General features: G+C 46.4%; 2 protein-coding genes and 1 long non-coding RNA gene across 11 annotated transcripts in view; 2 read left to right on the top strand and 1 right to left on the bottom strand.

Annotated features, from left to right (window-relative positions):
• Window positions 1-3,251: 3,251 nt before the first annotated feature.
• On the bottom strand, window positions 3,252-19,815 carry NPHS2 (NPHS2 stomatin family member, podocin). Of its 2 annotated transcripts, none has more exons than XM_081865181.1 (10): window positions 19,609-19,815; window positions 16,042-16,477; window positions 14,639-14,742; window positions 13,106-13,178; window positions 10,515-10,597; window positions 8,501-8,704; window positions 7,554-7,609; window positions 5,734-5,812; window positions 4,086-4,369; window positions 3,252-3,528 (listed from the first exon to the last, which is right to left on the bottom strand). In XM_081865181.1, the coding sequence occupies exons 2-9, from the start codon at window positions 16,328-16,330 to the stop codon at window positions 4,097-4,099; spliced, it is 1,161 nt and encodes a 386-aa protein (XP_081721307.1). In that variant the 5' UTR covers window positions 16,331-16,477; window positions 19,609-19,815; the 3' UTR covers window positions 3,252-3,528; window positions 4,086-4,096. The 2 variants fall into 2 exon arrangements, with proteins under 2 accessions (XP_081721307.1, XP_081721308.1); XM_081865182.1 differs by having other exon boundaries at window positions 16,042-16,403.
• LOC309343558 lies at window positions 5,889-6,495 on the top strand. Its single transcript, XR_014157339.1, has 2 exons — window positions 5,889-6,194; window positions 6,229-6,495. It is a non-coding gene; the product is annotated as an uncharacterized lncRNA (long non-coding RNA).
• Window positions 19,816-23,377: 3,562 nt separating the features above from the next.
• TDRD5 (tudor domain containing 5) overlaps window positions 23,378-27,623 on the top strand; it is a 34,871-nt gene continuing 30,625 nt past the window's right edge. For 3 of the 8 annotated variants that reach the window (XM_081865130.1, XM_081865131.1, XM_081865132.1), the window contains exon 1: window positions 26,147-26,800. In XM_081865130.1, coding sequence (XP_081721256.1) covers window positions 26,569-26,800 — 232 coding nt within the window. In that variant the 5' untranslated portion in view covers window positions 26,147-26,568. Of the gene's footprint in view, window positions 23,419-23,462; window positions 23,472-23,525; window positions 23,676-26,144; window positions 26,801-27,623 lie in introns of those variants that run through there. The other 5 variants (XM_081865128.1, XM_081865129.1, XM_081865134.1 and 2 more) reach the window with 5 other exon arrangements.

Here is a 27,623-nt window from a genome sequence, read left to right as displayed (position 1 = left end):
GGACTACAACTCCCATCAGCTAGCAGGACCAACGGTCAGGGATGATGGGACTTGTAGTCCCTATTATGAAGCAAGAGACCCCCTCACAACTTCCAAGTTCTCTGTGAGAGGGAGGGTCATGGCTGCTGTCCTTTTTCACAAGTCATCAGGAAGAGATTGGTGGTTGGTAATGGCACTTGTGAAACCCTGATCCTTTGTGAATGGAAGGTGACTTACCAAATATTTTAGACTGATCTGGTATCAGTACTTTTTCTGTCCCAACACTACATCCGTTCTACAGCTTTTTCTGAAGAAATGTGTCTTCATAGGGGAACATATTTTGCCTCTTTGTCTTCTGCCTCATTGCCACCCCATTCTTCCTTCAGGGGGAAATATGAGCTAGCATGGTATTTTGAACAGGAAAGCAGAGTAAGCCAAAGTTTGGCTGCTTACACCTGTTCATGGCATTGTAAAATCATGGCCGAAAGACGCCATCTAGCAGAAATGAGCAGAAATGCAGCTTGATATATTTAAGTATGTTCCACTTTCCTTTCTGCAGATAACATAGGAAGCGGCTTTGTATAATTGGTTCATCTGACCGGTGGCAGATCTAGATCGGTGCAGGCAGTTTCCCGACACAGGGCGTTGAGCTGAATGGTTGCAAAATAGCAATGTTACTAATATTTATTTGGTTGCCTACTCACAGTTAAGCCCTGGTCAGACAGGCGATTGAGTTGCCACCACTGTGACATGGTGCACTTGAGAGCATGTGCAGAACAGAAGGCGAGGGAGGGGAGAGAAATACTGGAGGAGGCCCTAAATTTTGTTTTTGCTCAGGACATCATACCAAATTCTGCCCCTGATCTGACACAGCATTCTCTATTTTCAGTGGCAACAGCTCTCTAGAATCACAAGCAGAAGTGTCTTGTGTTCCCTGTTCCCCAAGATCCTTTTAATTGGAAATGCATGAAATGGCTGCACCACTGAGCTATAGGTGCTCCATGTACTGCTCAGTTGGAGACTTCATTTAAAATGAGATTAATATAGATGCTGGAGGAAATGTAACATCACTCAGGCTGGAGTGCTTTTCCTCCCAAACTGCTTTGGTTGCTGTAGCTTTAATCCTGCCCCAAAAGCTGGGCAACTGCAATGAAGGCAAGCGAGGGACCATGGTGGTAGTCAGAGATGAAGGAGCCTTGCAATAATAAAATAATAAAAATATAATAATAATAATAATAATAATAATAATAATAATTATGATGATGAAGAATTTATTATTTATACCCCACCCATCTGGCTGGGTTTCCCCAGCCACTCTGGGTGGCTTCCAACAAAATATTAAAATACAATAGTGCATCAAACATTAAAAGCTTCCCTAAACAGGGCTGCCTTCAGATGTCTTCTAAAAGGAAATATATAGGAAATTATAGGAAATAATGCCTGTTTGCTTATTTTAGAAATATTTTTTAATACCAGAGGCCAGTGCCAGAGAAAGGAAGGACACACTACCTGCTACAATTGTTAAAGGAAGAAAGGAAATTTGCATATTCAGAAGATTATATTTATTATTATTATTATTACTATAAAAAATATAATAGGCTGCTTTTCAGCCCAGAGTCTCCAAGGGTGATGTTAACAAAGTTCACATAATATCAGAGCACGTAAAAACCACAAAAATACTAAAACAAGTAGCAGTGAGGCTGACAATAAGAACAGCAGACAAAATTTACCATTCTAAAAGCTCTTAGCAAGAGCTGATCAAGTAAGAAGGTTCCACCTGGCCCTGAATATACCTCGGATTTAGCACATATTAGATGAATTTGTTGAATAGCTTGAGTTTATTCTTTTGCAGAATTTGCCATTTTGTGTTCAAAGTTTTTCTTTTGTTTTGATGGGAACAACAGAACAGAACAAGGGCTAAGCTCAAGTTGTGTTTGTGAGGAAGCCCCACTCCGGTCCTCCTGTGTTTTCCTTGCGCTCGGAAGAAACCACCCATTTGTTTTTTTGCTCCTTCCACTAAATCATCTCTACTGTTGGCTTAGAAAATGAGTCTGGGACTCTTGGGCTGCTGATGGCACAGCCAGACTGCATTGTCCAGGCCCAGTCCAATCCTTGTCCCTCTGCTGAAAGAGACACAGATTGTGTCCCACCTCTGTTGGCTTTAATGATAGACGGGAAGGGAGGGCTACTCCCTGAGCCAATTAACAATTAAAGCAAACAAGACAGCAAAGAGCTTTCACAGCAAGTTCCTAAACTTCATTTGTGCTGTGCTGCTCACTTTCACTCTGTGAACTGCCTCAGGCAGGACACACCATTTTCAGGCCCAAGGAGGTGGGAGGACTGGCCTTAAGCTTCTCACGCTCCACCACCAACACTTCTTCGTATCTTGCAATGGTATCTGCCTTTCAAAATAGGGACAAGGAGCGGAATGACTAGAGAACAAGAACGCCCAACGGATGAGCTTATTATCCAGCCCTTCATCCAAGATGTTAAGAGGAAACATGCATTAACTTTCTCCGTCCCTGTTGTTGTTTAGTCGTTTAGTTGTGTCCGACTCTTTGTGACCCCATGGACCAGAGCACACCAGGCACTCCTGTCTTCCACTGCCTCCCGCAGTTTGGTCAAACTCATGCTGGTAGCTTCCAGAACACTGTCCAACCATCCCGTCCTCTGTCATCCCCTTCTCCTTGTGCCCTTAATCTTTCCCAACATCTACACCCCTTTTAATCTTGATGACATGGCTCTGCAAGGTAAAGTGTTGTTGTTTAGTCATTTAGTCGTGTCTGCCTCTTCATGACCCCATGGACCAGAGCATGCCAGGCACTCCTGTCTTCCACTGCCTCCCGCAGTTTGGTCAAACTCATGCTGGTAGTCAAAACAAAATAAAAATAAAAAATAATAATATAAAAAAAATTCCTTCCAGTAGCACCTTAAAGACCAACTAAGTTAGTTCTAGGTATGAGCTTTCGTGTGCATGCACACTTCTTCAGATACACTGAAACAGAAGTCACCAGACCCTTCTAAGACCAACACGGCTACCTATCTGTAACTCATGCTGGTAGCTTCGAGAACACTGTCCAACCATCTCGTCCTCTGTCGTCCCCTTCTCCTTGTGCCCTCCATCTTTCCCAACATCAGGGTCTTTTCCAGGGAGTCTTCTCATGAGGTGGCCAAAGTATTGGAGCCTCAGCTTCACAATCTGTCCTTCCAGTGAGCACTCAGGCTGATTTCCTTCAGAATGGAGAGGTTTGATCTTCTTGCAGTCTCAGGGTCTCCTCCAGCACCAGAATTCAAAAGCATCCATTCTTCGGCGATCAGCCTTCTTTATGGTCCAGCTCTCACTTCCATACATCACTACTGGGAAAACCAGAGCTTGAACGATACGGACCTTTGTTGGCAAGGTGATGTCTCTACTGAGCAATTATGACTGGTTCAGGGTCACCCAGTGAGCTTTTCAGCAGAATAATAATTTGAACTCGGTATTGGATTTTAACTGGGAATAATATCACATGGGGGTGGTTAGACACCTAGCAAGCTTTGACTGTGCATCTAAAATACAATGTGGAAAGAAACAAATACACATTTGAAAAAACGGGGCTGGGCTGCAATTCCCTGTTTTATACACTTGGTGGCAAAGCAGCCGCCCTCATCATATGTAGCCCAGCTGCTAACCTCTTAGTTTAGGAGTTTAAATGTTTAAGCAGATTTAATTACAGGGGGCCCAATAGAGGATCAACCACAACTACATCAGCTAGTTTGAAATGCAGATTATTCTGCCAAATTCCTGTAGTGGAGTGGCAAAATGTTTTCAGACCAAGGGCCACATTGCCTCATAAGCAGCCTCCAAGGGGCCGCATTCCAGTAGTGAATGGGGCCCAGGGCAAACGCGGGTAGAGCAACAGCTACGAATTTTGCCTTCATCCAGAAGGGAGTTCCTACACAGACTAATACTACACAGACTCTTATCCTCCTTCCAGGTGAGTTCAAGGGCACATTTCAGCCAGGCAAAAACACTTCAGTAAGGTGCAAAGCAGGCGGATACGAATTGTGGACTAGGCAATGGGTTGCAGCCTGAGGAGCTGGACAGAGAGGCCTAGATGCTGCACCTGGTTTAGTCCTACAACATTGGGGAATCCTTCGCCTTTGGAGCCTCTGGGTTGCTGGCGATATCTGAAGAGCAGTTGCAGCCTGTGGATTTCATGTTGTCTATTGATGAAGGATTCATGAGGTCAAGGGGGAAAGGAAGAATAAAGGTGGACGGCTTCTCGGCAGACAGGCTTTGCAGCATGTGGAGGTAGCGGAGCTGGAGGGCGGCTGGTGTGTGGGAAAGCACCTCTGCTGCCATCTTCAGCGATTCGGAAGCAGCCTTTTCTCCTTCAGCAGCTATGACCTAGAACACAAGGTATTTAGATGATCTTCCTTTGGGGCAAGAGGCAATGACGTTTTACTCGGAATAGACCCCTTGATATCAAGGGGACTAACTTTGATGGGTTCAAGAATCTCAATAGGTCTGCCCTGAGTAAAACTTTGTTGACTACCGCCCGTGGTTCCTTCCATAATGGTGCCCTTCAGTGTTGTAGAAGCAACGCTGTTCATCAGCTAACGAAAACAGGTTCTGCACAGCACTTAAAATAGTGCTACGTTGAATGCTCACCCTCAAGGCCAAAAACCACCTCTAATGTTTCCTCAGAAGTAAGTTCAACTGAGTAAAAGCCCCCCAGTGTTAATTAGATACTACTTATGTGCAGGTTCTGGGCGTTTGTTTCTTCCTGAGGTAATTTCCTCTTATTAGCATTTGTTTCTATACGGAGGAGGGCAGGGATAAGTGATTTATTTCCTTGCATTTTTCCCCTTTTTTAGTAAAATAGCACTGTTTTCCTATTAAAAAAATAATAAAATGGGGGGGGGATATTGAAAAGAAACTTGTAATTAATTCCTACCACAGGGGAACAGCTGGCTTATAAGGGACAGCATCCAGACAATATCTTATTCAAGTGGCAGCCCATACTCCCCTGTCAATGGATTAGGATTTTCCCCAATCTCTGGATAATCCATTAAAGGAAGAAAAGTCAATATAAAGTCACTTATTACCTGACTTTATATTGGATGTTTTGAAGTGTGTTATATGTGGTGATATTTTCCTGGGTGCCACATCACTTCAATTTCCATTTTGTTTCCGACAGCCCAAAGGAAAGCATGCAGGGTTAGCGTGGAATAAATTTATTTCATTCTTGTGCTGCGTAGAATTGAAACAGTCTGGAGCTTCCGTTTCCCAGTGCAGCTCCCAAGCAGCCTTCATGTTGTACCTCCTCCATCTCTTAGGTTTCCAGCCAAAGGAAATGGATTTACATTAAGTACCTATAAATTAACTAGTGCAAACAAGAAGGGCTCATTGCTTTAGATCAGGCATCCCCAAACTCAGCCCTCCAGATATTTTGGGACTACAATTCCCATCATCCCTGACCACTGGCTCTGTTAGCTAGGGATGATGGGAGATGTAGTCCCAAAACATCTGGAGAGCCGAGTTTGAGGGTGCCTGCTTTAGATTAACAAAAGCTGGATAACCAACAGAATTAGTTTTGACCGGTGACCCACTCCTATGTGCTGTGAGATGCAGGCAGAACCATGGCCAACGCTTGTCTGACTAGACCTGAAGAGAAGCAAGCTTGGGAGGACAGCATCTCTCTCCCATAGCTCCCTCCTGCCCGTAGCTTCCAGTAATAAAAAACATACCGTGTCAGTGTATTGCCTTACCCTCACTTTGGCCTGTCTCTGGGCTTCGGCTTGTGCAGCCAGTGACTCCTGAAGCTCCGTTGGCAACCGCACATCTTTACTGAAATTAATGAAATTAATGAAATCTGGGACTGCAGACCTAAATTGCAGACCTCATGTTACGTTTGCTTCATGATACGTTTTTTTCAGGATGCGTCCTGAGGTGACCCGGAAGTACCGGAAAGGGTTATTTCCGGGTTTCGCCGCTCGCGCATGCGCAGAAGCGCTAAATTGTGCTTCGCGCATGCACACAAACACCAAATCGTGCTGCGCACCTGCGCAGATACTGTGCTTTAGGTTGCGGGCTTTTCATGTTGCAAACGGGCCTCTGGAACGGATCCCGTTCGCAACCAGAGGTACCACTGTAAATGATTTTCTGTTTAAGAGCACAAGAAGAGCCTGGCTGCTGGATCAGACCAATGGCCTATCTAGTCCAGCACCCTGTTCTCACAGAGCCAACCAGATGCCTGTGGGAAGACTGCAAGCAGGACCTGAGCATGGCAGCACTCTGTCCACCTGTGATTGCCAGCAGCTGGTATGCAGAGGGTGGAGGGGAAATATAGCCACTGTGGTTAAGACAACCATTTAGCTCAGGAAGGAAACTTTGTACTACATCAGGGGGGAGAGAGTGCTAGCTGTAACCATGCCTAGCTACATGGTTGGCTGGTCAACTGGCCAGCTAGTTATCAGGTTAAATGGGACCTTTGTCTTGGGTGCCACCTGAAAAGCTAGTCATTGGCTGAATATCCCTCTCATTGCCACTCCTGAGTGGGCCTACTCACTTGTTAGCAACTCTAGTGACATTTACATTGGCAGTGGATGTATCCCTGTGTCAGATTCGTTCTCATTTGTTCTGTTCGGAAGGGGGACATTTGCCATTGCTGTGGGAATGCCCTGAATAAGTTTTAAATGGTCCTAGGATGTCCTCCATGGCTGCATATATGCACAGACACTTCCCATAGCTCTGGAATCGGGAACCTGTTGCCCTCCCACTTTTGCTGGACTCTGGCTCCCACCAACCCAATAAAAAAACCTCAGCTTTTTTCATCCTGTTCCACTTCCCCAGCAGGATTGCAGAAGCAGCAGAAAACTGACAGACCAGGAAGGCTGAGCGATACATCTGGTTCACAGCTGCCTTTTCTGGATGGCGCCAAACTGATTCAGTGCTGGGATCAGGACAGGAGGCAATCCTTATTCTGCCCTCACTGTGATCAGTGAGAAGACATCCAAGGCTGCCTTGCTGCCAGAAGGGGTGGGAGTAATTGGCCAGAGCCCTCCCTTCCCCGCTCTTGGTGGGGCTGTGGAGCCATTTGCCACCTGGCAAGGAGAACGCCTCTCAGACACCCTTGCCTTGAGGATATCATAGCAAAATGGGAGCCACTCAAAAATTTAGTCCAAGGTGACTCTAAACAAATGGAGAGCTGGTCAGCTGTAGCCTTTCTGGCCATATGTAGATCCATAAAACTGCAGGAACGGGGTAACTTTTGGTGCTCTGAGCTGCCAGTTTTTAAGCAGCTCCTCTTACATGACTGGTCATTGAAATCAACCCCAGCCATGTCAAAACAGATGGGCGAGGAGCTAGCTGTGCCTCTGCGAGAGACAGCAGCAGAAGGATCAAGGAGGAGGCCCACAAAGTGGTGGCATGTACCAGGGTGACCCCTATGCCCAGGGTTTGTTCAAGGGGACAAATAACAAAAACTGACTCATAGGGGCGGCATTAACAATGGTGAAACGTCTCGGAGACTCATCTCCTGGTATTTTGTCACCTGATTATTTCTGCAGATCTCACATTTCATACCTACATTTCTGTCCTTTCCACCTTGATCCCCCACTGACAGGTGATGGCATCCACAGCCACCTGCAAAAAAAAGGTCTTATTTGGCAGCAGCTTTATATGATGGATGAGCAACTTAAAAATGCAAAAACAGCAGTGTCCTAACATTTCCAGTGAGAAGTGCTCTAGTTGTGATGGCTATCTCCTTGATGCAAACCAAGGAGTAAAGCTACCCTGAGTTAGGTGAGCACAGAGCTGTTCAGTAAAGGGTTACAGCTTTTTCAAACAGGTTCCCTTTTCTCCCACCTTGGCTACTAGCTGATTATAGGCCAATCCTTAATTTGTCAGATTCCTTTCTAAAGTTACCTAAAGTGGAGCAAAGTCTATTACCTTTTGTCTGCCTCAAACCTAACTGCCAATCATTTACTGGGCCACTTAAAGGTCTACTATGATAGGGAGAAAAGGGCCTCTCTAGCCACTCGCTTCACTAAAAGGGCATGCAGCTAATCTTATATTTATACAATTGTCTCTCCCTATCAACCAGAATAGACTAAGACAATGCGCAGTTCATAAAACAGGACATTTATTACCAAGCTATTCAAAGCATCACTTTCTAGTTTCTGCAAGCCAAGCCGTTCTTAAAGGTGCAGGAGACCACAGTAAGCTGCTTCACCTGGTCAGTTGGCAACCCTATGTTTGGAGGCAGTATAGTGCCTGGTTGCCTGTTGTTGTTGTTTGAAAGGAAATGCTGCCCTGGGTGGATCTTGCAAGGCAGTTCTGAGTTTACGTACTGTAAAGCCACTTTCAGGAAGGAGAAGGTGCCCAATAGCAGGGCAGAAGCATTTCCCTCGTGTCCTTTCATTGGTTACCACACCATTTCCCCAGTTCGGCTTGTAGCAGCCAATGGGCAAGCCTCCCACCCTGAGTGATGGACTTCCCCACCATGTCCTCTGTACAGCGCTACAGCCAACCCACCTTGATCTCCTGGCTGATGCTCTTCCTCTCCATCAGGATGTCTGTGAGCGACCGCTGTGCCAGGAAGCGCTTTGCGATGGTCGGCACGAGCAGCTGGATTGCCTTCGAGTGGTTGGCGAGGGTGGTCGTGACGAGCGTGGCATTCTCCATTCGATAGTAACAGATGGTATCTATTTCTAGACTTGCCATGTCCTTGGTTATGGTCTAGGGCAAGCAGAAGGCATTGTGTGACCATCCAATAGAACAGGGGTCGGCAACCTAAGGCCCATGGGCCACAAGCAGCCCACGGGGGTCGTTCAACCAACGAGTCCCGGTGTGCTGCACTAAATGGGCGCAGTGCGGCGCGGGGATGGCACCAGAAATCATATCTGCGCATGCGCTGGAAATCGCGTCTGTGCAGACGCCAGAAATCGCAGGCGTGCGGACTTGCGCGCACAATCTAGCCCACAGAGGGATCTCTGCTGGAGTGAACCAGCCCAGGTGAGGTAAACCTTGCTGACCCCTGCAATAGAATGTTATGAAAGCTGGGAGCCTGCCCCCCTGTCTGCCAAGTGGTGGCAAGAGCCCATGGGGTCCCAGGCACTCACCCAGGGTCTGTGTTCCTTTGGAGAATTGAAGACGCAGCAGAGACTGTTGTGACTTTAAGAAATATGGTTTATTCACCTATTCACACCTTCCGTCTGCCTGGAGGGAGTCCAGGTCTTCCTGCACAGTCATTTCAAGAGGGGTTTGTACCCCACAGCCGTGTGGCCCTATAGCCCAAGGCATCTCTGCAGCCAGCCTCCTCCAAGGATGGATCTCAGCTCTTCTTCCTGCTTTTTCCTTCCCATCAACCCTTGCTCAAAAATCCCTTTTTCTGTCGCCTCAAACACCCCATCACTTTGGTAACATCTCATTCTCCAGTGGCCCAACAACACCTTTTGTTCTTCACTAAGCCAAGCCAGGCTGCTTTGTAGAAGCCAGCCCAGGGATTCCCTGTCTGGCACAGCTCTGCAGCTTGTACTTTAATCCATATCCCAATTAATCAAAATCCTAGCATTTATTCATTCCTAGGGTTGTTGTTTTTCGGAGGGTCCCCCCAAATCTATAACAGTAAAGTACAGTTTTGTCAATGGAAAAATAACAGCAAATCTGATTCCAGCCCTGGGCTGGACTGAGCTGTTTCTACGTACCGTATTGGCTTAAATATAAGCCCCACTCCCCCCCCCCCAAATTCCAACCATGAAAAGTTGAAAGTGCGGCTTAAATTTGCAACCTTACAAAAATGGGCTTTTACGATACTGCTGCTTAAACAGACATACAGTAAAACAGAACAGGTGTGAGTGCCTACGGAATTTTAAGGGAGTATAATCAGGTATTGTCTCCACCCCCTTGAATTTAAAGGTGCAACTTATATTCGGGCCAATACGGTACAGTGGTACCTTGGTTTAAGAACAGTCCAGTTTAAGAACGATTTGACTTACAAACTCCACAAAACCAGAAATAGTGTCTTGGTTTGAGAACTTTCCCTCAGTCTAAGAATGGAATCTGAATGGTGGAAGGGCACCGGTGAAGGGGGGCCCTCATTATGGAAAGCGCGCCTCGGTTTAAGAATGGTTTTGGTTTCAAAATGGACTCCTGGAAGGGATTAAGTTCGTAAACCGAGGTACCACTGTAATAACAAATAAACATCAGACTGTGTAGATTCCTAACCTTCGCTGGAGATGTCAGGGAATGAACCTGGGATGTTCCACATGCAAAGCAGATGTTCTGTCACTGATCTACAGCCTTCCTTTATGTTAAGTAATCTTACAACTGTCCCTTTAGGTAGATCAGTATAATTATTGTGGGGCTGGGAGTGAGGCTGAGTCAAAATGGCATGCTGAAAAGCAATGTAGTTAGTTCATAGCCAAGGTGAGATTTGAACCCGGGGCTTCCTAATTAATTGGAATGGTGAACGTAAGTAAACTTCTACTGCATTTGCCTCCTGCAAACAAGCTCAAAGAGCAGAAGGGGCAGACTGTGTCTCTCTTACCTCATAGAAAGGGATCTCTAAGGTTTTGAGGCGAAGGTCTATTTTGTGGTAGGTGTCCAAACACGGCAGGAAAAGGAATAATCCTGTTAGGAGAAAGAGAACAGCAGCACTTGCAAGCTGGATGGTGTAAATAAAGAAGAAAACTCACATTTCTTAATGCAAAAGGTAATAGGCCTGGACTGAATAGGCAGAGAATCCAGCCTTTTTTAGTTAGGCAGCAGTGCTTTTTTGGAATCCGAAGAATGGTCAGACTGCCCAGGTAATGCAATCAGTGACCATTATCAGGTATCCTGGCAGACAGAATTTTTGCTGTAGACCACCTCCTATGATGTATGTATGATAATTTTGGGGTGGTCTTTGGCTAAGGGGGTTGGGCAATGTCAAAAGTACTTACAGGTTCCTGCACATTTTTGTTCAGGGTCTCTTCCTCCTTGGTAGGAAGGGAGGGAACTTTGTTGCAACAGAAAAATAAATATCTGTCTTGCTTTCCACTGGATCCTGCCTCCATCCATTCTTCTCTGACCGATCATGGACTTAGGGGACTTGGGCAGCAAAAGCCAATCCCCTTTTTTACATCAGTGTGTGTGAGAGAGAGATTGATCATGCATGTATAAACAGACACAGACACAAAATTTTTAGTTTTGCTGCTGTTTCTGTTCAAACAGGTTTCTGAAGTGCTGCAAATCTGAACAGGAACAATGGGGAGATGTTCTGACAAACTTTCTGGCCTCCAGTTTCAGACTTGTTTAAAGGAACCTAAAGCTGTTTATTTTTCCAGCCCGTGGGGTAAATGCTGATAACTTTGATCTCCTTGCTGATAACCTTGATCTCAATTGTGTCTTTGAGTTTAATTGACCCAATGGTGCGGGCTCACTCAGCAAAATTCTCTTTCTCATTCATCTGTCTAACAATCCTGAGTCATGATTGTCCTATTTCTTATAATGAGTGTTATTTGCCCTGAAGAAACTAGTGGTTTCATGGGCCCCATAATGGGCTCACAGTAGTGCCAGGGCATTGTCTGTCCTGCCTGGTCTCTTCATCCAAGCACTCTCCCTAAACTGTGCGTTCCTCACCTGTGCCTTCCTACAGCAGCCTGGAATCACCAGCTTGTTGCATTCCCCCTGCCTGAGTCTACATATATACATGGGGCACCTCTTCTCTCATCCCTCCACAAATGCGGACCAAAGGTAATGAACATTTGAAGTAGCCATAATCATAAAGCTTTACTAACTGATGTGAGCTTCAGCTTACCAGGTAGAGAATTTTAAAAAGACCAGCATGTGACTTGGGAGGAGTGTAGGGGACAGTACCTTTCCTTCACACAATGCTCATGGTAAAGTAAAGGCAAAGGGACCCCTGACCGTTAGGTCCAGTGGCGGACGACTCTGGGGTTGCGGCGCTCATCTCGCTTTATTGGCCGAGGGAGCCGGCGTACAGCTTCCGGGTCATGTGTCCAGCATGACTAAGCCGCTTCTGGCGAACCAGAGCGGCGCACGGAAACACCGTTTACCTTCCCGCCGGAGCGGTACCTATTTATCTACTTGCACTTTGACGTGCTTTCGAACTGCTAGGTTGGCAAGAGCAGGGACCGAGCAACGGGAGCTCACCCTGTCGCAGGGATTCAAACCGCCGACCTTCTGATCGGCAGGTCCTAGGCTCTGTGGTTTAACCCACAGCGCCACCTGTGTCCAATGCTCATGGTATATCTGTAAAAAACTACACAGGCAATTGTTTCTCAACTCAGCCATGGGGAGGGTCCATCTAAATGTCATGTCCAGCTTCTTGAGCACCAATAGTGTGATCTGCAAGCAGGCCACTATGTGCAATGGCATGTAATGGGGGCAGGGAACCTTTTCCAGCCTGAGGGCTGCATTTCCTAATGGGCAAAAGTGGGAAGAGCAGCAGGTGGGATTCTGACCTTTGCCTCACTGAAATGGAGCCTGCTGTTCAAATATCAGAGAGGGCTGTGCTCACCCACGCACATCTCTCTAAGCAGGCAAGCAACAGCAGTTGCAGAGGTGAGGGGTGCACAGCTACTGAAGGGCACAGCCTGGGGTCAGAAAGTGCAAATTAGGAAGAGGAATTGCCTTGAAAGACTTCCAAGAGCCAAGCAGAGCGGTTTGGAGGAAGGTATTTGGCTCCCCGGAGGGACACGGGTGGCACTGTGGTTTAAACCAGTGTGCCGCTTGGACTTGCCAGTTGGAAGGTTAGCGGTTCAAGCCCCTGCGACGGGGTGAGCTCCCGTTGCTCAGTCCCAGCTCCTGCCAACCTAGCAGTTCAAAAGCACACTAATGCAAGTAGATAAATAGGTACCGCTCCGGCGGGAAGGTAAACGGCGTTTCCGTGCACTGTTCTGGCTTTGCCAGAAGCGGCTTAGTCATGCTGGCCACATGACCCGGAAAAACTGTCTGCGGAAGCGGACAAACGCCGGCTCCCTCGACCTGTAGATCGAGATGAGCGCCGCAACCCCAGAATCGTTCGCAACTGGACTTAACTGTCAGGGGTCGCTTTACCTTTACTTGGCTCCCCAGAACTCCCTCAGCTGGTACATAACCTGAGGCTTCCTGAAAGGCTGATAGTTCTATACTTACCGGGCCCTCTGGGCCTTCCGCGAAGAAGGCGTCCAAATCGAAACAAAATGGCTCTTTCATACTCCCGTACAATCTGTCATGGAAAAATGGATAGTGGGAATCTGTAAGATAAAGCGGAACTACGTACCGTGTGGAAACCTCTGCTCTAAAAGCCCACGAGAACGGAAATGCCTGGTGCCGCCTGCTGCAGCAAATGTAAAGTGATGACGAGTCTTTGTTGAGTGGGAGGAATCATCTTCTGTTTCACAGCCACCATGCATTTCAAGCACATTTCAAGTGCATGACTTCCCCCCAAGAATCCTGGGGAGTGCAATGCAGTTCCCAGCATCCATAACAAACTACTTTCCCCAGGATTTTTTTTGCGGGAGGCATGTTTTCAATGTAGGATATGGATCACTGTAGCATGTGAGGCTAAAGGGGCCTCCAACTGGCCACCAGTGTTTGTGACTGAGGATTAAGAGAGATTCACTTGCTTTTTCTGGCTTAGTTTCTTAAAAACACCATGTGCAGAGGTTCTGGCCCGTGTGAGGAGTTGGCTGTCTGAAGGGGCCAGCAATGGAAGGAACCAAACATTGTTATGCCTCATGTCTGATTGTGGGAGTGTTTGCACAGTGTTTGCTATAGTCTACACCTACATGCTATCTTCTTCCCTGCAATTCAAGCCACCACAAGGAATGTTTGTAAGTTGCATGACCAACTGCAAAAGAAAACAGGGCTTTTGTATCTTTTTAGAGTTGTACAGAAAGGGGAATCGTGGCAAGTACAATTCATTGCGCTCCTGAACGACAAACTCCACCTTGCAAAAATCCCCCATTCTGCAAAGTTATTAAAGGTACAGAGGCCCCATCCTTTCATCTTCAGGCATTCTGCCAGCTTCTTTTATTCTCTTCACTTTTCTTAAACTCAGAAGGAAAACGCAGAAGAAAGCTGAATAAACGTAAGTGGCATTATTTCTAAGGTAAACTCTTTCAGCCTACCTAGATTATTCCAAAGTACCCTGTTTATGTAAGGTGGTGTAGAATAGCTACTACATCTGAAAGGAGAAACGATTACAAATGAGAACAATTCTAGTATATCTTGGGCATATAAATGAAATGGAAGCAAAATTAATTATTGTTATCTTTGCCTCTGAGTAGCAGTAATTACTCCACTTGAAATGCACCTTGAGGTGAAAAAAGACAAGTGGGCAGTAGTACTTTTATTCACAATATACCGGTAGGCAATTTAGAACATGATAAAATAGATGAGGGAGACTGCTGTGAGCAGGCAGAACTCTTGGCTTTGTGAAGACTTTGATATTCAGATTGTAATTTCTGGCAGAATTAGTGTTTAGTGTTATCTGAGGTCTATATATGGATGCTTCACTCACATCAATTTGGAACTACTTGTTTACTTACACAGCACCTTTGTAAAACCTCATTCGCATTGAGTCGTGTGAGTGAGAGATGCTTGGTCTTCTGTCTGGGCCTGTATGCGAACTCTGGACATTGCTAAATTGTAGTTCCTGCACGTGCAACAGCCCCAATGACTTACCTTCATGCAGAACCAGATGGAAATGGGGAACGTGACTATGAGGAGGAGCAGAGAAAGGATGACAAGAAGCCACTCACAAATGCCCAGGCCTGGAGACTTTGTACCTGCAGGGGAACAGATAAAGAGTAGGTGATGAAACAGGGTCTTTCCCATAGATGGAAACCTGCTTGTGTCATTGGACAAATCAGATGCTCAATAAATATTGAGGTTGAATGTAGCCTGACTGGCTCGGGCTATTTTGGAAATAGGGTAGAAAAGTGGAGAAAGAATTGAGATAAAATGCCCAGCTTCCACGGGAACCACCTTATGTCTGGTAACAGCTCTATTCTCACACTAAGAATTATTTAGTAACCCTTGTGTAAAGTTGGAGGCTCTTCTTTGCCACCTCTATGCAGTAATTATTTATTCTACTAGCCAATCCTGTACTGGATTCTTAAACGTGTGCTAAATTATGCCCACTCACTACACCACTTAGCGATGGGTGCTGCAAATTTTAAATGGGTGTGTGTGTTGCTGATTCCACAGCATACAAAGGGAGCCACTACCAAGCAATGGAAGCTGTCATGTCAAAAGAATTAAGATAGTGGCCAGCAATTGTCCCTCAAATGCCCAGATAAAGCCCAGAAAAATCCTGTTGGCCTAGGCCTTTAATTATATTTAGTCTATAAAATGGTAGCTTCTCATGCCTACTTATGCCAAAACATCAATCTGTGTGAAAATTGTTACCTTCTCTGTAAGCTTTAGCCGATCTCATGCTGACACCTTGAATAAGGAGTCTGGCTAGCCTTGGAAATTACCTTTGTTGACTTGGTTGCCAAATTTTTGTCAGTCTTTTGCTCTTGTGGGAAGTTGATGTGTTACCCAAACCACCGGCTGTGACTTGGCGAAATGTAAGTGGCCACCTTATGCAGCCGCAGTCTTCTTCAGACTATTATTTGGCGCTGTCGTCTAAACCACGGAGCCTAGGGCTTGCCGATCGGAAGGTTGGCAGTTTGAATCCCCGCAATGAGGTGAGCTCCCGTTGTTTGGTCCCAGCTCCTGCCAACCTAGCCGTTCGAAAGCATGTCACGTGCAAGTAGATAAATAGGTACCGCTCCAGAGGGAAGGTAAACAGTGTTTCCGTGCGCTGCTCTGGTTCACCAGAAGCGGCTTAGTCATGCTGGCCACATGACCTGGAAGCTGTCTGTGGACAAACGCCGGTTCCCTTGGCCAGTAAAGTGAGATGAGCGCTGAAACCCCAGAGTCATCCGTGACTGGACCTAATGGTCAGGGGTACCTTTACCTTTTTAGCAGGGCACAGTAGATTCAAACTCTGGCATAGTAAGAAAAGCTCAGTGGGGTCATCCTGGAGCCCTTCTGAGCTCTCCGTGCTCTTGCATGCCCCTTAACTCTTGCCCCCTTACCTTCCTCCTGCTTTTCGCTTTCAAGCAGGGCCATCACCTCCATTTCCTCCTCAAACGACACGACATCATCCACATCCACTACTGTGGAAGTGTGGACTTGGTTGTCTGCCTGAAGGCTGCTCTGGGTCTCCTTTTCCCTCTTCCTTCTCCCTAGCTCCTGCTGCCTCTCTTTGCTAGTCTTCCGGCTGTGTTCCACTTTGTCCTTCTTCCTGCCATCTTGAGGGGCCTGCTCTCTGCTTCTCCCGCGGTGCTCCCTAGAAGAGCTCTGCGGCTTCTTTTCTGCCCTCATTTAGGGAGCCTGTGCTAAGGAAAAGAAACTCTTCCCTGAGGATGTGGGAGTCTGTGCTGCCTGGCCATTTATCCTGTCCAAAAGGGAGGGCCAGAGAGAGGGGAAAGCCATTACCCAGGAGGAGGATGTTTATTTGCACCACTGGAGCTATTGGACAATGAAATCAGTCAAAATGTTGAGCATTATAGAATCAGCAAGACTTACAGCAGTGGTAAGAGGCCAATCAGACCAAAAACTGATGGACTAGCGTGAAGGAATACATCAAAAAACATTGTTCTGGTATTAACATAGCAATATGCAATGAATGAAACTTATAGAGTAAAAAGAAGAAATGGGTATAAGATGAGATAGCCAAAAATAATATTGAGAACACAGCGAAAAGAAGAAAAGAAACAAAGGAAGACACATATAGGTGGAGGGAAGTCAAGATTTATGTCTGCGTGTTTAGTTTGTTTGTTTGTTTTCTTTTTTTGTAATCTAAGTTGAGAGGTGTACAGTGGTACCTTGGGTTAAGTACTTAATTCGTTCCGGAGGTCCGTTCTTAACCTGAAACTGTTCTTAACCTGAAGCACTGCTTTGGCTAATGGGGCCTCCCGCTGCCGTCGCACGATTTCTGTTCTCATCCTGAAGCAAAGTTCTTAACCTGAAGCACTATTTCTGGGTTAGTGGAGTCTGTAACCTGAAGCGTATGTAACCTGAGGTACCATTGTATGTATCTATGTATAATAAGTGTGTTTAGTGTTCTGGTTTGTGTTTGTAAGTATTGCATTTATCAATAAAAGGTTTTTTTTAATGAGCATCATATGCTGTGACCAAAATGAGAGGATCCTGCTGCACATTAATATCAATGCATTGTGGTATACAGTGTTTATTTATGTATAAGACTTTTTTTACCTGCTCTTCACCATAAGGTCCCAGGATGAGTTATGACAATAGAATCATTACATTAAAAAAATTAGTAAAACAGTCAAAACACAACAGTGTAGATTAAACAAAAGAGGTGGGTCTCTCAAAACAAGACCTAAACTGCCAAATATGCTTCCACAGCCTTGAATCTGATCCATTATGAAATCATTTATTTTATATATGTGTTTAATTCTCCTTCAGTACAATCAACGTGGTGTTGGAAAGGCAGAACCCACAGAGTAGGTGGGGTGAACTGTAGGTGCAAGCACATTACAATTAGGAAAAATATATCAATTTTTCAGATTTTATGGGACATGAAGCAGTTAGAACAGTATGAATAGGGGACCACTAATGCAGGTGTCCGCCAGGGTTTTTTTGGGCTACCATTCTGGTTAGTCAGCACCTGCTAACAGGGGCTGATGGAAGTTATAGTCTAAAACAGCCAGAGAAAACCAGGTTGCAAAGGGTTGCTGAAGAACAATCACAAGAGCAGTGTAGTCATTGTTGCTGATACAAATTATGGGTCCCAGATCTCATGTCAGGAATATAGCTAGCCCTCTGGTTTCAAGAGTTCCTTGAGGAACTGATAGTAAACCACGTGGAGAGGAAATAGTGTCCAACATTTCTCAGTTGTGATCTCAATTCTAGAATGCCCTCTCCTCTCAGATACAAGTGGCACCAGCATTGATGGTCTTCCGATGCCAAATAAAAAATATTATAAAAAGGAGGTTTGCAGATTAGGGGTGCTTCTGCATCCTGCTCTATCACTGGAGGCTCAGGTAGCTAGAAGTGGCTAGAGGTGCCTTTTACCAACTGTGGCTGGTTCAACAGCTATGGCTATTCCTGGACTGGGAATGCCGTGCCACAATAGTTCATTTGCTGATTGCTTCAAGACTGGAAGCATCTGGAAACTGCAGTTAATGCAGAATGCTTCAGCACGATTGCTGACAGGAGTGAGGCCTCGTAAGCACATACACCCAGTGGCGTAGTGTGGGGGGTGCAGGGGGGGCCGGCCGCACCGGGCGCAACATCTGGGGGTTAGGGTTAGGGGGCGCAAATCCACGGGTTAGGGGGCGCAAATTACTTGCCTTGCCCCGGGTGCTGACAACCCACGCTACGCCACCGCATACACCTGGGCTCAGAGACCTGCATGGGTTGCCGATATGCACTTAACAACTTGGGACCAGTTTACCTACAAGATTGCCTTACCCCACACGTGCCCACTTGACTGTTTTGATTGGCAGAAGCGGCACTATACAGGTGCCACATAATACCCATTCCGCATTCGATCATTTAGTGGCAGCACTGGCACTGTGGAACTTCTTGCCTATTGAGATCAAGCATGCCTTCACTGCAGTCTTTTTGATGCCTGCTAAAAACATTCTTGCCTAGACATGCTTACCCAGATGCTTAGAAAATTGAGGTAATTTTAATCTGTGTTAGTATTTTAACTTTTGTATGTTTTGAAATAGGGTCGAAATGTTTTCTTGATTTTCTTGTTTTATATTTTTGAAAACCTCCTTGAGGCTTCCTACAACCAAACGTCATACAGATTTTATGAAATAATAATAAAAATACCGTAAAAAAATCACAGCAGTTTACAACAACATAAAACCATGATATATGGCCTTTGACTTGGGTGATGTAATTATGTTGTATTTACATGCAATAGTGCTCTTTTGTATTTTAATGCTTCTTGCTCTCGGATTGTGTGAAAAAAGAGTTATAAATAATTTAAATAAATAAAAATATTTCACTGATGAGACTAGGCACCCGGCAAAGACCCCAATCATTATTATAAGGATCACCGCCTGAGCCTCCCCACCTCCCATTTTACTTCTTCCTGCTGTATTTGTTTACTCTTCAAGCTTTTGAAATTAGCACTGGCTTAGTAATAATCATCATGGTGCGTGCAGAAGAAAATGAATGGGACTGCAGGAGGTAACCTTATGTTATTTTTGCCCCCTCCTTGAATTCCTTTGTAATTAGAAATGTGTGCCACTCTGCTAAGTAAGCAAAAGTGACTCGGCTTTTTAAAATCCCCTTGTGTAAGCAGTTTAGAAAAAGTAAAGAGTTCTACTCTTACAGGTGGTGTTGAGGAAGCAATTTAAACAGCGAAGCAGTTGGCACTGAGCACTGTGTAGAGCGCAATGCTGAGGCGAAGGCATGGCTACAAATATTGCACCTAGTCAAAATGTTTTGACAAAATACAAAGGTCTCACCTGTGAGCCGCACAATGCCATGCCTGCCACACTAGCTTCCACACCGCAGCACACAAAGCGTAACAGCACACCCATTAACCATAGCTGTCAACTTTCAGATTTGAAAATAAGGGATCAGCAGCCTCGAAAATAAGGGATCAGCAGCCTCACCTGTCCCGGGGATAGTCTATGGGATATCTAACAATCCGGGATAGCAGCGGGAAACGGCGCTGGAATAAGGGAATTTCCCGCAAAAAAAGGGAAGGTTGACAGCTATGCACATTAACGGGTCTGTTGCTATGTCAGAAAGATGAATTGGTACACTTGGGGGCAAGCAGGGTCAGCAAACTTTTTCAGCAGGGTCCCTCAGACCTTGTGGGGGGGCAGACTATATTTTGAAAAAATAAATGAACAAATTTCTATGCCCCACAAATAACCCAGATGCATTTTAAAGAAAAGAACACATTCTACTCATGTAAAAACACCAGGCAAGCACCACAAATAACCCAGAGATGCATTTTAAATACAGTGGTACCTCTGGTTATGTAGTTAATTCATTCCAGGGGTCTGTTCTTAACCTGAAACTGTTCTTATCCTGAAGCACCACTTTAGCTAATGGGGCCTCCTGCTGCTGCTGCACCGCCGCTGCACGATTTCTGTTCTCATCCTGAAGCAAAGTTCTTAACCTGAAGCACTATTTCTGGGTTAGTGGAGTCTGTAACCTGAAGCATATGTAACCTGAAGTGTATGTAACCCGAGATACCACTGTAAAAGGACACATTTTACTCATGTAAAAACACTGATTCCTGGACCGTGCACAGGCCAGATTTAGAAGGCGATTGGGCCAGATCCGGCCCCCGGGCCTTAGGTTGCCTACCCATGGGGATAGGGATTACCAGAGAATAAATAGAGCTGGTGTCTCTCTGTAGCTCTGGCTCTTGGTCTGCATTAAATGCCTCATCCTGCCTTTGAAGCCCATGCAAAACATCCCTTGAAGAAGTCTGGGCAGTGTAGTTTACACCTCACAGAGTTACAATTCCCAGCAACCCTTCACAAACTACATTGTCCAGAATTATCTGAGGGAAAGAATGCTTCACAGTGCGATGGAATACTGTGATAGGAATTTTATGGTCTTAGATATATGGCAGTGTTCATAACCGCACATACATAGATCAACACAGGAAGGCCAACCTGGAACCATTTTGATTCCTAAACTGACCAAATGTTTTCTTTGCAAGGTCAAACTGGAAAAGTCTCCCCATTGTCTCTTTCCTCACAAATCCCGTCTTAAGGACACATTTAAGATATGAATAAGGTGTGAGCCTGTGACCTGGCCCAGGAAATAAGTATTTTACCACTACCAAAGAATGGCCAGGCTCCCCAGGCAATCCAATCAAATAACTTGCTAGACAGGAGATAAACTGTGACAGGAGAAAAACAACATTTAAATTTCTGTGATGTAGGTGGGATGTATCTGAGGGGTGGTCTTAGGTTACACCCCTTCTGTGATGTATGCATAATGTTTCTGGGGGTGGTCTTGATCTACAGGATGGGAATTTCAAAAGTCTTTATAAGCCTTTACACAGCATTTTTGGGGGTCCTCTTCCTCTCCTGCGTGTGAGGGGAGCACCCTGTTGCAACAGATCAATAAAGATCAAGCTTACTAGCTGCCTTGCTTCTCAATAAAGTGGTGCCCCGCAAGACGAATGCCTCGCAAGACGAAAAACCCGCAAGACGAAAGGGTTTTCCGTTTTTTGAGGCGCTTCGCAAGGCGAATTTCCCTATGGGCTTGCTTCGCAAGAAGAAAGCCCATAGGGAAATCTCCGGGGACCTCTTTTAAATGCTGGCGGTGGGGAGCAAAGCCTTTCCCCCCCCTCTGGCCTTCAGAAGAGGTCCAGGAAGGCCGGCGGGGGCCGAAAGGCTTTGCTCCCCACCGCCAGCATTTTAAAAGCGGTCTGGGATAGCAGGGAAGCGCTTCCCGCTATCCCGGACGGCTTTTGAAGGCAGGCGGGGGGGGAGCAAAGACTTTCGCCCCCCCGCCGGCCTTCGGAAGAGGTCCTGGAACTCTTCTGAAGGCTGGCGGGGGGCGAAAGTCTTTGCTCCCCCCGCCTGCCTTCCCGGGGGCTTTAAAATCGCCCCGGGACAGCGGAGAAGTCCGCTGTCCGGGGCGATCTTAAAATGCTGGCGGGCGGCAGCAAAGCCTTTGTTGCCGCCCGCCAGCATTTTAAAAAACCCCGGGACAGCGGAGAAGTCCTCTGCTGTCCCGGGGTTTTTTAAAATGCTGGGGGTGGGAAGAAAAGCCCTTGTCCCCCCCCCCCCCAGCCTTCAGAAGAGGTCGGGGGACAGACTGTCCCCGGACCTGGTCTGAAGGCGGTTTCCATAGGAACGCATTGATTGATTTTCAATGCATTCCTATGGGAAACCGTGCTTCGCAAGACGAAAAACTCGCAAGACGAAAAAACTTGCGGAACGAATTAATTTCGTCTTGCGAGGCACCACTGTATTCTCTGGCTGGCCTCTGTTATTTTCTCCTACCAATAGGGAACCTATGTAAGGACTCTATATGGGCTCTTGGATACCCTATATGGGAAAAGGGCATATTTGTTACAGTGGTGCCTCGCAAGACGAAATTAATTCGTTCCGCAAGTCTCTTCGTCTTGCGAGTTTTTCGTCTTGCGATGCACGGTTTTCCATAGGAATGCATTGAAAATCAATTAATGCGTTCCTATGGAAACCGCCTTCCCCCGACCTCTTCTGGCGGGCGGCATTTTAAAATCGCCCGGGACAGCGGAGGACTTCTCCGCTGTCCGGGCGATTTAAAAGCCCCTGGGAAGGCAAGCAGGGGGGACAAAGACTTTTGCCCCCCGCCTGCCTTCAGAAGAGGTCCAGGACAGGCTTCGCGGACCTCTCCGCAAGCAGCGGGAGCGCTCCTTGCGGAGAGTTGCCAGCGCGCCCAGGCTTCGCGGCCCCGCCGCCCGGCTTCGGGACATTGTTCCGATGCCAGGCGGCGGGGGGAGGCTTTCTCGCCCCGCCGCCCGGCATCGGGACGATGCCCCGAAGCTGGGCGGCGGGGGGAGGCGTTCCTGCCCCGCCGCCCGGCATCGGGACGATGCCCCGAAGCCGGGCGGCGGGGGGAGGCTTTCCCGCCCCGAAGCCGGGCGGCGGGGGGAGGCTTTCCCGCCCCGAAGCCGGGCGGCGGGGGGAGGCTTTCCCGCCCCGAAGCCGGGCGGCGGGGGGAGGCTTTCCCGCCCCGAAGCCGGGCGGCGGGGGGAGGCTTTCCCGCCTCGCCGCCCGGCATCGGGGCATCCTTCCGAAGCCCGGCGGCGGGAGGAGGTGTCCCCGCCCCGCCGCCAGGCTTCGGAGGAGGTCCGAGGACAGCGGGGAAGACGAGCTGCGCTTCCCCGCTGTCCCGGAGATTTCCCTATGGGCTGTCGTCTTGCGAAGCAAGCCCATAGGGAAATTCGTTTTGCGAAGCGCCTCCAAAACGGAAAACCCTTTCGTCTAGCGGGTTTTCCGTCTTGCGAGGCGTTCGTCTTGCGGGGCACCACTGTATTTACAACCATACTGAGAACTCATTTACTTTCGCAGTTCTCATGTAGTCAAAAGTTACTGTGCTTCACCTGCTTCAAACTTTCCCATATTATTATTATTATTATTATTATTATATGCCCCTCACTCAAGACCCCAGCCCAGTTCACAAACACACTGACCGGTATCCCCCCCCCCCAGGCCAGTCTTTCTCCTCAGGCCGGCCAGGGCGTCGTGTGGAGCGGCTGCCCGTGAGGCGATTCCCGCTGCGAGGGGTGGGAGCGGCCCTCCTTTCCCGCCCTCCTCTCTCATCTTTGGTGCCGGTGGTTTGTTAAGGGGCGGGCTGTGCTTGTTTGCTCGTTTTATTTCAATTATTATTTGAAAAAGGCGCGAGGAGACGTTGGAAAGAGGGAGGGAAGAGGAGGCCGCCGCCGCCGCCGCCGCCGCCTTGAGGTCTGGCTCCTTGAGAAGCCTTTCAAAAGAGGGCGTGTTTTGCGCGTGTGGAGGTACAAACACGGCCCGTATGTGAATTCGGGGGGCCGTTAAGAGGGAGGGGATTCAAAAGGAGGGAGGGCCGGAGGGCGGCGGAGCGGTTTGGCTTCGGGCGCGGCGCGTGCGTCTGAACGCGCCCAGTCTCGTGTCAGGCGGTCGAGGGCGCGACCCTGCTGTCCGGGCGAGGGGCTTCCTCCTCCTACACGTGAAGGGAAGTGGTGAGGAGGGGGTGGCCGGCGTGCAGGTCCAAAGAGGGCCAGCCCAGGGGGGAGAGGGAGGGAGGGAGGGAGGGTCGTGATTTGGCTATTTATTGTTTCGGACTTGTTTTAGCCCTTGGGAAAGGGCGGGATGGGAGCTTGGTTGGGCGGCCGAGATTTCTTACACGGATATCCCTCCCTCAAATAACACGTGGGAAGGTACAGGGTTGCATGGATAGCATAGAATAATGCAGGTTTTTTTTTATGGTGTGTTGTCCTTGGTGTCTAGAGTCGTTGCATTAGGAGTGCTTTTGTGGAAAGGATTTTTCTGGTTTGGTTTTAAGATGGCGTATTCATACCTGCTTATTAATTAAACAAATATACCTTCTTCCCTTTTAAAAATAAATAAAATAAAACATGTTACAAGAATCATGTAGGTCTAGGTTGAGGTGACAGGCTTGGTTGCATTGTTTTTGTTAGAGGGCAGGTATGGCTTGTGGGAGGAGTGGCACCGACTTTGGGGCTGGACTCTTTGTGTATGGCTCATCCCCTTCCTGTAAAAAAAGGGGGAAAGGGTTTATTGGGCTTATGAAAGTTAACAGAAGATAACTTTCCAGGTTTATTTTATATATATATATATATATATATATATATTAAGGATTTTTTGCTTAAGATGCACAAAGAAAAACATATAAAAATATTACATATCATAACATATTTTCTTATCTTCTTTGGACTTCCTCACATCTCCCGCTCCTGCGTTCCAAGTTTATAGAGATTTAACCAGCAATTTATCCCCTAATCCCCACCTTAAAATCTAATTTTCCAATATTATGTCCTAAATTTTAGATAGATTTAATTCACTCTTTAAAACATTAAACTTAGCCTAATAATTATCTAAAAATTTGGTTTTTTCATAAATTTAACTTATCTTCATACTTCGCTTCGTCTGATTCAATGGTGCCGAATTGGTTATGATCAAACATCCTGCTTAGCATTCGTACAATTTACAATATTTTTGCAAATAAATCTTGAATTTTTTCCAATCTTCTTCTACCGTCTCCTCTCCCAGATCTCGGATTCTGCCAGTCATCTCGGCTAGTTCCATATAGTCTATCAGTTGCATCTGCCATTCTTCCAGAGTGGGTAGATCTTGAGTTTTCCAATGCTTAGCGACGAGTATCCTTGCTGCTGTTGTTGCATACATAAAGAATGTTCGATCCTTCTTTGACACCCCTTGGCCGACAATGCCCATAAGGAAAGCCTCTGGTTTCTTAAGAAAGGTATACTTAAATACCTTTTTCAGCTCATTATATATCATTTCCCAGAAAGCCTTCACTTTAGGGCAAGTCCACCAAAGGTGAAAGAACGTTCCTTCATTTTCCTTACATTTCCAACATTTATTATCAGACAAGTGGTGTATTTTTGCAAGTTTGACTGGGGTAATGTACCATCTATATATCATTTTCATTACATTTTCTTTCAAAGCATTACATGCAGTAAAATTCAGTCCAGTAGTCCACAACCTTTCCCAGTCCTCAAACATAATATTATACCCAATATCCTGTGCCCACTTTATCATAGCCGATTTAAACTTTCCAGGTTTATATTCAATTGTCGTTTCCCTCTGCTCCCAAACTCCCCCATGGGATAGTGAAAACTTAAAATTGCACCAAGCCAAGGCTGATCCAAGATGTTTTGCTAGGGCCAGATGGCAACCCCTAGAATCATAGAATCGTAGAGTTGGAAGAGACCACAAGGGCCATCGAGTCCAACCCCCTGCCAAGCAGGAAACACCATCAGAGCACTCCTGACATATGGTTGTCAAGCCTCTGCTTAAAGACCTCCAAAGAAGGAGACTCCACCACACTCCTTGGCAGCAAATTCCACTGTTGAACAGCTCTTACTGTCAGGAAGTTCTTCCTAATGTTTAGGTGGAATCTTCTTTCTTGTAGTTTGGAACCATTGCTCCGTGTCCGCTTCTCTGGAGCAGCAGAAAACAACCTTTCTCCCTCCTCTATGTGCCTCATTCTATCTACAGAAACTAAATGGGTGGCACTTGACTTCAACACTGGCAGCAGGATAGCATCCTCCACTGCACCAAAGGCAACATAATAGTTGAGGGTAGCTAGAACAGGTTGTGTGGTTGCACAGCTCTGTCCTCCCACAAAGGGAAATGGCCAAGAGACATAAGAGGAGTAGCCAGGAGGCTGCTGCCTTAGGCGGTTGACTTTACCTAGTGGTAGGGCTGGTCCTTTTTATAGTCCCTAAATCTTGATGCCACTAGATCAGAACCTTTAAAGTTGTTAAATCCATTTATGGGTGCAATCTAGCAGAATCTCAGCACTTACTAAATTCAGCAGGTTTTAGTGGGGATTACCATACATTTATCAGTTGTCCATGACGGAGCTCTAAAGTGTTTATGACTGACTGAATTGTGCTCTTGATGCTTGCAAGTATATATTGCTTTTGGGGGAGCTTGGATGATGGGGTTTATCAGTGCTGTTAAAGAGAGATGAGATGAAAGATAAACCTTGTACCCAGTTTGCTCAGACTTTAACCGTAAGGGTTTGTTATAGTTGTGTGCTTCTGAGGCTCTGTGGTGGGGTACTAATCCCAACACTGTCATTAAAAAAATAACTGATCAGGATATGCCCCACTCCCTCCTAAAAACCATGCAAAGGTTACCGTTGTAAAAACAAAGCAGCAGCTCTTTCTGAGCACCTGTTTTTTCAGATCCCTCTGTGTTTCCAAGGCAAGCAGTATCTCTTTTTCAGTTTGTGTACCTGTACTGTGTTCTCCCTTGTCCATCTCACGGTAACGTTATCTGGTGATTATTAAGCCGGTTATCGTCAAGAGCAGTATTTCTTTGTCCTTTAACATTTCCTTCTCACCCCCCCCCCCCAGTGTCAACATGTCCGATCAAGAACGCCTGATGAACTCGATGAAGAAAGTAGTGAGGTCCCTGCTGACACCAGTCAAGGAAGGCCTCACCCCTATGGAGTTAAACAAAGAATACAAGTCTATGATAGGAGAACCACTTCCGTTTCGTGCCCTGGGTTACCGTTCTGTCATGGAGCTGGTGGTGGATATGCCAGATGTTGTTAGCATCTGCCCTAGTGGAAATGGCGATACTGTCCTCAGAGGTGGGTTTTGGATTAGTCGGCAAGAGCAGGGAATGCCAATAAATGGGGAATAATGTTTGGCAGGCATACAGGGAGTTTAGGCTGGGTGGTTCAAGAAAGAATGGAACTTGGCCAAAGAGCTCCCCATTGTAAATATGTCCTGTAGTTTGATTTTGAGGTCCCTCCGAACATAAAGCAGTCAAGGGCATTACCTTGCATTTCCCCGCAGAGTGCGGTTTGTTTTACAATAATGGCAATTCTTCTGCAGTATTGTGCCTTGGTGACACATTCCCCAAACATGGTTTAAATATGAACCAGTTTTTAAACCTAAGAAGATGAAATCTGCATGTAAGAGTATTTTTTTAAATGTGTTTATGTTGCAGGGTATAATGCACTTAGACTTCACTCACAGGGTTAACAGAATTAAGCTATTCCCACAACAAATAGAAGGTACAGATTTGGACACAACGTAGCCCAAGACATCCAAAGTACTTTCAATTCTATGTATATAGCATATTTTTTGGGTCATGTTTGATGTGTAATGTCTACCTAACAAGAGCCAGCACTCCAGGAGAGAGCACACCATGCAACATCTTCAACAGATTTCATGGTTGTGGGTGTTTCCCTTCACATACATGAATCACAAATACTGTAGGCTGGGGTGGGTGGTTGGGTTGCCTTGATGGTGGTAAGCAGGGAAGTAAGTATAGAAATGGAGGGTTGTACATGAGATTAAATAGAGAGGTATGGGAGCTCCAATAACTTAGGGAAAGAAGGATCTTCTGGTCTGAACAGCTGGGAAAATACCTATGCTTGCAAATCTACAAATATTGTGTATTATGAT

This window comes from Podarcis erhardii (genome assembly GCF_964252035.2).
Source record: "Podarcis erhardii genome assembly, chromosome: 6".
NCBI lineage: Eukaryota > Metazoa > Chordata > Lepidosauria > Squamata > Lacertidae > Podarcis > Podarcis erhardii.
Note: the sequence above shows the minus strand (reverse complement) of the source record. Positions and strands in the feature narration are given on the sequence as shown.